Below are 10,901 nucleotides of genomic sequence, written 5' to 3'. Positions count from 1 at the left end.
CTTCAATCTTTTCAATAAACATATCCAAATCTAAAATAAACCCCCAATAAAACTTCAAAACACAACAGCCAACAAGCAAATCTCAAAATTCACCAGAAGAAATAAAAAACAGGTGTCCCAGGTTCAGATTTGGAGTTAGGTTTGATTTAGACTAGCACGAACCGACGACAATAGATTCAAACTATAAATTTCAATCTGTATTATATGAATAAATAAATACAATCAAAATAGATAAAAAAAAGTTATAATAAAATAAATAAATTAATATTCTCCTATAAATAAATAAAGAAAAACAGGACAATAATTACGACCAACAACGATTTTGTATTGTTGTTTTGTCTTCTATAATCTATTCTACCTTATTTAATTGTTGTTTTTTCAATAATTAGATTGGAATAATCTCTATAAGTAATCAATCGGTTGACACCGTCTTAATCCCAATTTCTGACTATACACTTTCTTCAACGGTTAATCCCTCTCTGCACTTCTTCTCTTTTATTATTTTCCGCGCACCAAACAGCCAAAGCACAATTTTGTTCTCTCTTCTAAGACACACCAATGCCGGAGAAGAAGAGCAAGAAAGTCTCCTTCACCGAAGAAGATGCTGTGACATTCATACAGAGGTATTTTTTTTTGTTTTTGATTTTTTTTTTATTTTAAATTTGTGTCGGGGCTTCAAAGATTTGGGATTTTGCGCAGGTACGACGCAACTACGGTGCTCACTTTACTTCAGGAAGTGGCGCATTACTCTCAACCGAAGATTGATTGGTTCGAGTTGGTGGAGAAAAGTGCGACTGGGATTTCTAACGCCAGGGAGTATCAAATGCTATGGCGGCACTTGGCGTATCGCCATTCTTTGCCTGAAAACTTCGAAGATGGGGCTGAACCTTTGGTCTGTGTAACACTTACCTTATGAAATCTCTTTGTTATGCTAATTTTTTTTAGGTGAAACAGTGCCAAAATGCTTCCAGTGATTCACTTCTGCAGTAGTTCGAAGTTTGAACAACCGAGTGTGACTTCTGTAGTATGGGATTTTTTTTTTGTTTCTCAAATAAGCTCTAGGGTGTGTTTGAAAGAACTCATTTACAACTTTTTTGAACTGATCACTTGAACTCCTGTGTAAGGGTTTGGTGGGGTTTATGAAATGTGCATAAGATGTTTCCGATTTATTTCATTAAGCTCTCTAAGATAATTCATGAAAATAGCTTAGAGCTTGTAAGAAAACGATTTGACGGTCTTTCCTATTTAGGATCGGTTTGGAATAAGAAAATAAAATGAATTAAGCTTCACCCCGTAAGCTAAAATTAGCTTATACTTATGTTAAAATTGTGTTTCGAAGAAGCTAAATGAGAGCTTCTAAGTTAATTTTAACTCTTGAGAAGCAGATTATATCATTTTACCTGAGAAGTTTGTCCAAACAGGGTTTTATTCAATAAGTGATTAGTTAAGCTGTTTACCCAAACAGGTATGCTCATGCTATTTATATCCATGTCAGTACTATGTATACCCAAACAGATTATATTCATTTGTATATTTTGAAAGGTTTTCCTTCTTGTGCTAGCTTCCAAATTCTTTATGACTGTTTAAGAGTTACTTTAGCAACGTGAAATTCTATTTAATGAAGAGTCGAGTTTTGTTACTTAATATGCAAGACCATCGTGTTTATGATTTTGAAGTCCTGAATGCAACCAAGTTTTATGGTGTGTTAGGTCCAATGTCAAGATGCATGAGATGTGTGAATTTTTGGAAGCAACCTACTGTTGCTTCTACTATTTTTAAAAAATTGTCATGGTTTTACATGTTTGAGACGTGTGTCCAAGCACATTTAGTAAATATTTAAATACATAAAACTTAAGGTTGTGTCTGAAATTTCAATGCATAAATATTTGAATTAGTTCCTTTTAGGTTCAAAGTTTACACTTGTTTAATCTGTTTTCTGATAATGACTGACAACAATTATAGTTGAGTTTGTCAATGACATTAAGATTCACTTCTTGCAGAAAATAAAGAACTTGTCAATATTCTGTATATTATTTTAGTCTTAACAACCTTCACTCTACAAATTGCTATCTCAGATTAGTTTTGCACAAACTGCTGTATTGTCATTTTTTTCACTGGATTCTTGGATTAACATTGAATATGTTCATACTTATGTGGAGTCTCATTTCCAGGATGACGATAGTGACCTAGAGTGTGAGCTAGAAGCATTACCCCCTGTAAGTTTGGAATGTGCATCAGAGGCTGCTGCATGTGTGAAGGTAAATATGCTTGCCTTAATTATTATGCATTCTATCTCAATATGTTATGCCTTAGATAGTTATATGATTATCATTTGATTAGACTCAGCAACAACAAGAAGATATAAGGTGGGTTGGATGGTTAAGGGAGAAGGGAAGAGGGAAAAGGTTGTGGGTTTGATCCCCTCCGCTAACAAAACTAACATTCTAACAAACTAACATTTGCCTATAAAAAAAAAAAAAGACTCAGCAACAACAAAAACAACAACAAAAGTCTTATGCCACTGGGTGAGCATATGATTAAATTCATTCATATTAAGTAGTATTTGTGGCAGAGTTTTCTAATTTTTGCCTATCTATAACAAATGCCTTTTGTAGAGTCACACGTTTAAATTTTACTAATTTATTTTTTATGGTGGGGGATTTATAATTGCAGTAACAAAAAGATTTTTTTTTGGTATAAAAAGTTTAGGTGAGTTGGGTCCTAGGGGCTTACTAGGGCCAGGACATGTCTCAAGGCTCAATGAGCGCTTAAAAAGGTACTTACAGATTACCCACCAACAAGGTTCTCACATCGGCCGTGAGAATCGAACATACATCCTTGTGGGATATAAATTGGACCAATCTTTGTTGGCTACAAAAATGATTTCTTCAGGTTAATATATGACTGCTAGTTGGCTTGCCTTGACTTGACAAACATAAAGCTAGTCATGCTGTATGGTTGTGAATGCTAGGCACTGAAGTGTCGACAAGAGCAAAAAAATAAGTGTAGTGAAAGTGAGAATAAATATTCAAAAAGAAAAGATGGTATTTGGAATGAAATGATTCTGGGAGGAAGTTGGTGCGACACCTATAAAGAGATGATAGAAATTCTTAAAGGTGGTTAGGTCACTGAGAAGACTAGTGGAGTCTCCATTGAGAAAACTTGAGCTATTTAAAGATTGATTGATTAAATTGGGTTGGGGAAGACCTAATAAAGTATTAGAAGAAACCAATAAAAACACCTTTATAATTTTTATTGAAAATTTGGTATTTGGTAGAACTCATAGATGATCCCATGCAGTGAGGAACAATTGAGTTCTCTTTACGGTAACTGGAACAATTGTGTTTTTTTCTTGTTATTCAATTTTGACCAACCTGTTTATTCATCAGGTAATGATTGCTTCTCGTACACTGAGTGAATCTGCCCCTAGTAGCTCAACAATCGAGGCTCCATTGACTATAAATGTTCCAGTTTGCCATTCATCTAGAACTCGTATTGAAAATTCACAACCCTCTAATTTGATGCAAGGGACAAGCTTTATTTTTCCAGTTACCGTTCAGAGACAGACACTGCCAACTATATCATCGACAGATGGTATAGAAACCAAGGGAATAGTTGGTGGTAATATGGCTTCCAAAAGAAAAAGAAAGGCATGGTCAGAAGAAGAGGACATGCAGCTACGAGCTGCTGTTCAAAGATGGGGCGAAGGGAATTGGGCAACCATGGCAAAAGGAGACGACTTTCCTATTAAGAGAAGTGCTACACAGTTGGCCCAGGTGGTTTTCAAATCCTAAAAATTTATAAATTACATTGCCGTTATCAACTTGTATTATATATTTCCTTAGTGTAGTTATGTGAAAATTTCGTTGGTTGTCCATTTAAGGCAACATGGTTATCATTATCTGTTTTGATCTTTTGATTAATAGCTAGAAGATTTTGCAAATGGTCATGTCCATTGAGGGGGTAAGAAGTGTAAGAAAGAAAAGACAGCAAGGGTTTAAATTCTTTAAAATCACGTTCTCCTTTATTTTAAAACCAGCAACTTTTTTTCTTTCTTTTTCCATTATCTCACTTTTTGTACTTTGTTTTTAGTGTTAGCTTGTTTGGTGGTCATAGCTCTAGACAGCACCCTATGGTAATTGTAAATGATGAAGTGTGACGGTTCTGGCATTCTGATCATATAATCCATCTCAGTTAGTTAGTCCTAGACCTTGTATATCACCAAGATTCATTATACATATGCTATCCATTACATTTGGATACCAGCCTGATTTTCCCTGAAATTCAAAAACAGATAAGTTAAAATTATTGTTTAATCCCTAAGGTTTTAGTCTTGTGCTTCTTCCTTGTAATGAGTTCTTTGAAAGCAGTCAATTTTTGGTCTGATGTAGCAGATCTATACCCATCAACTATAATATTGGAGAGGGTACTTTAGCTTGATTGTGCAGCTGTTGAGTTTGGGCCTGTTGAAAACTGACTGTTTTTGGTGTACAACTGTACATTGTGGGTTAAGTGTGTCATCCCTTGATTCTAAAAGGGTGAAGGGAAAATTGCCAATGGAAAGACAAAAGTGTATTATTGCACACACATGGTGTCATCTTTCTGTGATTATGTTTGATTGTAATATAAGATTGATGGTACTGGGTATATTTTTATTCGTTGTCATTTAGTCAGGTATGATGTCTGGCTATCACCCAGTTTTCCTGGGTTCAAATCCTAACATTGAAAATTTTCATGTCCAACACTTTCAAGAACTTCTCGTATGTGATGGTTTAGGTCATAATGAATGATATTGGGAAAAACTAAGTCCCACATTGGCTAGAGACAGTGTTAAGATAGATTATTTAAGTGGAGGGAAAAATTCTGAGTCCCACATTTTACCTTTATTGTTATTTACTTTTTATTTTACATACTCTCATGGGTTATCTACAAATACTTGCAGAGGTGGAGCATTTTAAGAAAGAAAGATGGTTGTACAAATACAGGAACTGTAACCAGCACACAGTATACTACTGCTGAACAACTGGCAACACGACACTCTTTATCTTTAGCCCTTGACATGCCATTCAAAAAGTTGACTGCTCCTGGAATGACTGATGGTAATTTTCTTTGGACCTTTTTCTATTTTATTTCAATTTATCTTCATATTAATCAAATTCTTGGATTTGCCACACTTGTCCATTGATTTTGTCCCTTTTTTCCACGAATTTCGGTAACCCCTTTGTTCGGATGTGAGAAGTAGGGAGGAAAGAAATTGGAGAGAAAAGAAAAGATAAGTAGAAATAGGTAGATATTTTTAGGTTGTTTGGATTAAGAGAATAAGAAAAATGGTTGAGTTCTTATTCTCCCCTTATTTGGTTTTGATAGAAAAGAAAGAAGAAAAAAAATATACTTTTGTTAAATGACATTTTTACCTTTATTTTAAAATAAAATCAAAATAAGGGTATTTTGGTCATTACATCAAAGCTCTCCCCTTTTCTTCAATATATGGAGATCAGTTTCTTTGCAGTTCCCACATCATTTTCTTTCTTTCTCTTGAATCACTTCATCTTTTCATTGTTCCAAATGAGAACTTTTTCTTGAAGTGTGTTCTCTTCCCAACCCAATTTTCTCTCCTAAATCATTGGTTCCATACACAAAGTTTAAGTCCTGAACTATCAACTGAGTCTGCAGGTTCTATGAACTATGATTCTCTATTGTTAAAATAGTAGATAACAAAGGGATATGAACTGGAAACTGTGTGTTAGAGTACACAACGGATGCATGTTTATATACTTTTTTTCTACTATCTCCCAATACTATCAAATATTTTTTGTTAGGTCTGTGCGTTGAAAAGAATGAGTAATGGTAAGACGGTGGGGCCAGACAACATACCTATTGAAGTGTGGAAAACTCTTGGAGATAGAGGTCTTGAGTGGCTCACCGAACTCTTTAACGAAATTATGAGGTCAAAACGCATGCCGGAGGAATGGAGGAGAAGCACGTTAGTGCCAATCTATAAGAACAAGGAGGATATACAAAATTGTGCAAATTATAGGGGAATCAAGCTCATGAGTCATACCATGAAATTATGGGAAAGAGTGATCGAACGGAGATTAAGAAAGGAGACTCAAGTTACTGAGAATCAATTTGGTTTCATGCCGGGAAGGTCGACCATGGAAGCGATTTATTTATTACGGCGGGTGATGGAGCAATATCGCATGGCCCAACAAGACTTGCACTTGATTTTTATTGACTTGGAGAAAGCGTATGATAGAGTGCCTAGAGAGATTTTGTGGAAAGCTCTAGAGAAGAAAGGGGTTAGGGTTGCATATATTCGAGCTATCCAAGATATGTATGATAGGGTATCGACTAGTGTTAGGACACAGGGTGGAGAGTCAGACGATTTTCCCATCACAATTGGTTTACATCAAGGGTCAACCCTTAGCCCCTACCTTTTTACCTTAATTCTGGATGTCCTCACGGAACAAATCCAAGAGATAGCGCCGAGATGCATGCTTTTTGCAGATGACATAGTCCTCCTTGGAGAGTCGAGGGAGGAGTTGAATGAGAGGTTGGAAACTTGGAGACGAGCTCTAGAAACACATGGCTTTCGCCTAAGCAGAAGCAAATCGGAGTATATGGAATGTAAGTTCAACAAAAGAAGGAGGGTTTCTAACTCAGAGGTGAAAATAGGAGACCATATTATCCCTCAAGTCACACGGTTTAAATATCTTGGGTCTGTAATACAGGATGATGGGGAAATTGAAGGGGATGTGAATCATCGCATTCAAGCAGGATGGATGAAATGGAGAAAAGCATCGGGGGTGTTATGTGATGCAAAGGTACCGATCAAGCTAAAGGGAAAGTTTTATCGGACTGCGATAAGACCGGCGATTTTGTACGGAACAAAATGTTGGGCGGTCAAGAGCCAACATGAGAATAAAGTAGGTGTAGCGGAGATGAGGATGTTGCGGTGGATGTGTGGTAAGACTCGACAGGATAAAATTAGAAACGAAACTATTAGAGAGAGGGTTGGAGTAGCGCCTATTGTAGAGAAGATGGTGGAAAATAGACTTAGGTGGTTTGGGCATGTAGAGAGAAGACCGGTAGACTCTGTAGTGAGGAGAGTAGACCAGATGGAGAGAAGACAAACAATTCGAGGCAGAGGAAGACCCAAAAAGACTATAAGAGAGGTTATCAAAAAGGATCTCGAAATTAATGGTTTGAATCGAAGTATGGTACTTGATAGAACATTATGGCGGAAGTTGATCCATGTAGCCGACCCCACCTAGTGGGATAAGGCGTTGTTGTTGTTGTTGTTAATATCTGTTAGTTGTCACTTGTTAATATTAGTGAGTGAGTTAGTTGTTGATATATTTTAGTTTGTTGGGCTGAGATAGAGAGGAATTAAGGCAGATTGTCTACGAATAAGCGGGGGAGGTTGAAAGAGAGATCATCTTGTTTGTAAGAGTATTGGAGCCTTTGGGCATTAAGACATATAGATACCAAGTTTGGGAGAAGCCGGTTGTTCTTTCTAATAAGATACCAAGTTTCTATCAACTGGTATTTCGATCTTGGAGCTGTGGTTACTGAGTTTTTGAAGATGATTCCTACATTTGATGGAAAAGAGGCATATTAGTGGTTTGAGCAATATTTTGAATCCATTAGAGCATATGAGGAAGAGAAGCTATCAGAGGCAGTGAAGGCTCTAGGAGGTGATGCTCCCAACTGTTGGCTAACATGGAGATGGCGCAACCTGAGTGCAGCCCAGTGGACATTTGACCAGCCAGTAGCATGGGAAGACAAGAAATGTAACCGAAGATGATGAATCTTGGGTGGAAGAAAACATAACGAAAGAAGATGAAGGTTTGAAGAGAACAGAGCCATTTTTCCCTGTTGCTCAAGAGCAAGAAACAAATATAAGAAATCTACAAGAATTGGGAGAAACCCAACAACATCCTGGACAAAGAATCAGAAAACAGAACTAAAAACAAAGTTATTGAGATCAAGAATCATGGTGACTGAGATGACAAAGATGGGTCTTTTTTGGGGTTGCAAAAGGAGGTTAAAATTGAGGGTAGCCCTATTTTTGATAGGGAGGCGGAAAGCATGGAGCATTATGGGGGAGTAACATACCATGGTGAACCAGAACCATTAACAAATCTAGAGATCAAGAAATCAAGGTGTTGGAGAAAGAAGCAATAGTGAGGAAACAAAAGAAACAGAGAGCAACAACCATTTTGATGATGACAGGGACAAAAAATTTGATTGATTGAGAAGAGTTGTGACTCTGCAGAGAAAGAGGCAACTGAGAATAAGGGAAGCACTGATATGAATATGGGGGAGGAAGAAACTGATTGGCCAATAACAGAGAGAATGAAGGAAAAACAGAGGGCAATATGAGGGATGCCATTGTGGAGACTACCTTTTGAGTTGCGAGATGGAGAAGCAAAATCAGCTTCATAAAATGGAAATGAGGATTGAGATGGAAACCAATTCTATGGGTGGAATGAAGGAGGAGCAGAAAATGTTTGTGGTCCAAGCAAGATGGTCAACCCACCACGATTGCTGGAACCACTAGATTCGGTTTCTCCCATGGAGGCAGATGGGTGTGTGTCCTTAACTGTGCTGAGTTCTGGATCCCAGGCGTGCAGATCAAGCTCAGCTTAATCATCATGGGAACAGTAGTGGGTTGACCCAGGAGGCTATTTTGGTACTGGAGTTGTGGGATTTGGCTTGATCATTATGCTGCTAGCAGCTGAAACCTCAGTGAGACTTGTTCAGTTGCTATAAGTTATTCACCTTGAGGACAAGGTGAACCAGGGGAATGGGGAGTACGGGTCTGTTAATATTAGTGAGAGTTAGTTAATTGTTGATATCTGTTAGTTTGTTGGGCTTAGAGAGAAGAATTAAGGCAGATTATTTATAAATAAGAGGGGTGGTTGAGAGAGAGATAATTTTTTCATTTGTGAGAGTTCAGGCCTTAGGGCATTGAGATGTACAGAATCTTAGGGCATTGATACGTACAGAACCTTGAAGTTTTGCAAGTTAGGTATTGAATGGAAAATTCCCATATTCTTTCTAATAAGATACCTAGTGCCTATCACTTTTCAATTATAATGTATGTTCTCTTGCTCAAGATTATTAATTTATCATATATTATGTGATGGGTTTTATTTATTTATTTTGAATTTTTTATGGCTTTTAAACTTCGATATTGATAATGAAGTGTTTGATTATTTAATTTATTTAATTGCTAGTTAGAGAAGTGTATTATTGAGTGACAAAAGTACAAGGTGGTATGCTCATGAATCTTTTAGAAAATGTTTTTATAGCTCCCTGTTGTAGTAAGATTACCACTTCAAAGAAAATTCATTATTTATAGTTCATTGTTCTAGTAATGTTATTTCAATCGTATGTAAGGCATTTGAATAACTTCTATTTAAATGGTTGCAGTTAAGCCATCCACATCAGTTAAAAATCAAGTGCAGATTAGAAATACTACAGAGAAGGTTGCCAGTAGTTTTGTACCACCTCAACAAGCTTTGTTGGGATCTTCTGATTTGCATGCAAAATCCAAATTAGCAGATGAAAAACCAGTCTTGAAGGGTAATCTAATTTCAGATCCTGTGGTAAAATCTGCCACAGCAACTTTGGGGACACGAATTGATCCCCTTTCAAATACTATATCACAAATTAAAGTTGCTCAAGTAAAAAATGCCATAGATACCAAGCCAGCAGTCAGCTCTTTGACAAAGCCATCCATTTCTACCAATTTGCCTTCTGATCCAAAGGTTCATTCAAATATAACTTGTGTATCTCTTGCATTGTGCACTAGTTAGATAAAATCTGCTTAACCTAAAATGGAAAATTCACTCACTGTTTTGTTTATTTTGTCAACAGAACAAACATGTTACCCCTTTGGCTGATAAAGGTGCTCAAGTAAAAAATGCCGTGGATACTACTGAGCCTGCTGTTAGCTCTTTGACAAAGCCATCTATTTCTACCAATTTGCCTTCTGACCCAAAGGTTCGTTCAAAGATAACTTATGTATCTCTTGCATTGTGCATAAGTTCAATAAAAGCTGCTTCAGCTGAAATGGAAAATTCACTCACTATTTTTTTTTATATTGTCTCAACAGAACAAACACGCTACCCCTTTGGCTGATAAAGTTCCATTGAAGCAAGATGTTAATCCCACAAAAGAGTTACAAGTTTCTAATCCGAGCACCACACCAAAAGAGAAGTTACAAGAAAATGAGCCTCCTAAAGTTACCACTGGAAGCCAGGTTGATAGCAACCCAGAGAAGGGAAGATTAGAAAAAGGTCAAGAGACGAGCATACCTCTTGTTAAAATTAGTGGTGGTGAGGAAGTTTCAAAAGATAAAGCAAATCAAGGAGTAGTGTGTGAAGAGCAAGGAAGTGTTAAGAAGGCTACTGAGAAAAACAACATTGACAAGGGGAGTCAAAGTTTAGAGCAAGACAAGAAGATAAATTCAATTAATCAAAGTTCAAATGATCAAAACGGGAATGATAAACATGTAAATTTGCCAGTACAAGATGAACTCAGCCAAAGTGCCAAGGTAGTAAAAAATGATGGGGAATGTTGAGTGATTTAGTTTGTGAAGATGAGTAGATTATTTATTGAATTCTAACTTAAAAGTTTGGATGAAATTTTAAGTTATTTTAGGAATCTGTAGCACATTAATGTGTTGTAATATTTTATTAAATTCTTCTTTAGTGGTAAATATATTTTGATGACTTGCATATTTCTATAAGACTAGTAGTGAAATGATTGATACGCAATGTCTTTTTATCGGGTTGCTTTAGTTTTTTTTTATAAAAATAATAGGTTGATAATATAAGTATCATTCTCAATAGAAATGTTTATATTCCTTTTTAAAAAAAAGATGTTTATAT

The 10,901-nt window shown here is 36.4% G+C and overlaps 1 protein-coding gene across 1 annotated transcript; it reads left to right on the top strand.

Annotated features, from left to right (window-relative positions):
• Nucleotides 1-313: 313 nt before the first annotated feature.
• Nucleotides 314-10,729, top strand: LOC100799956 (uncharacterized). Its single transcript, XM_003527835.5, has 8 exons — nucleotides 314-623; nucleotides 700-892; nucleotides 2,172-2,258; nucleotides 3,390-3,776; nucleotides 4,943-5,099; nucleotides 9,439-9,776; nucleotides 9,886-10,011; nucleotides 10,124-10,729. The coding sequence occupies exons 1-8, from the start codon at nucleotides 559-561 to the stop codon at nucleotides 10,589-10,591; spliced, it is 1,821 nt and encodes a 606-aa protein (XP_003527883.1). The 5' UTR covers nucleotides 314-558; the 3' UTR covers nucleotides 10,592-10,729.
• Nucleotides 10,730-10,901: the final 172 nt, after the last annotated feature.

Source organism: Glycine max, chromosome 6 (assembly GCF_000004515.6).
Source record: "Glycine max cultivar Williams 82 chromosome 6, Glycine_max_v4.0, whole genome shotgun sequence".
In the NCBI taxonomy this organism is placed as follows: Eukaryota; Viridiplantae; Streptophyta; class Magnoliopsida; order Fabales; family Fabaceae; genus Glycine; species Glycine max.
This window is presented reverse-complemented; position numbering and strand designations above follow the sequence as displayed.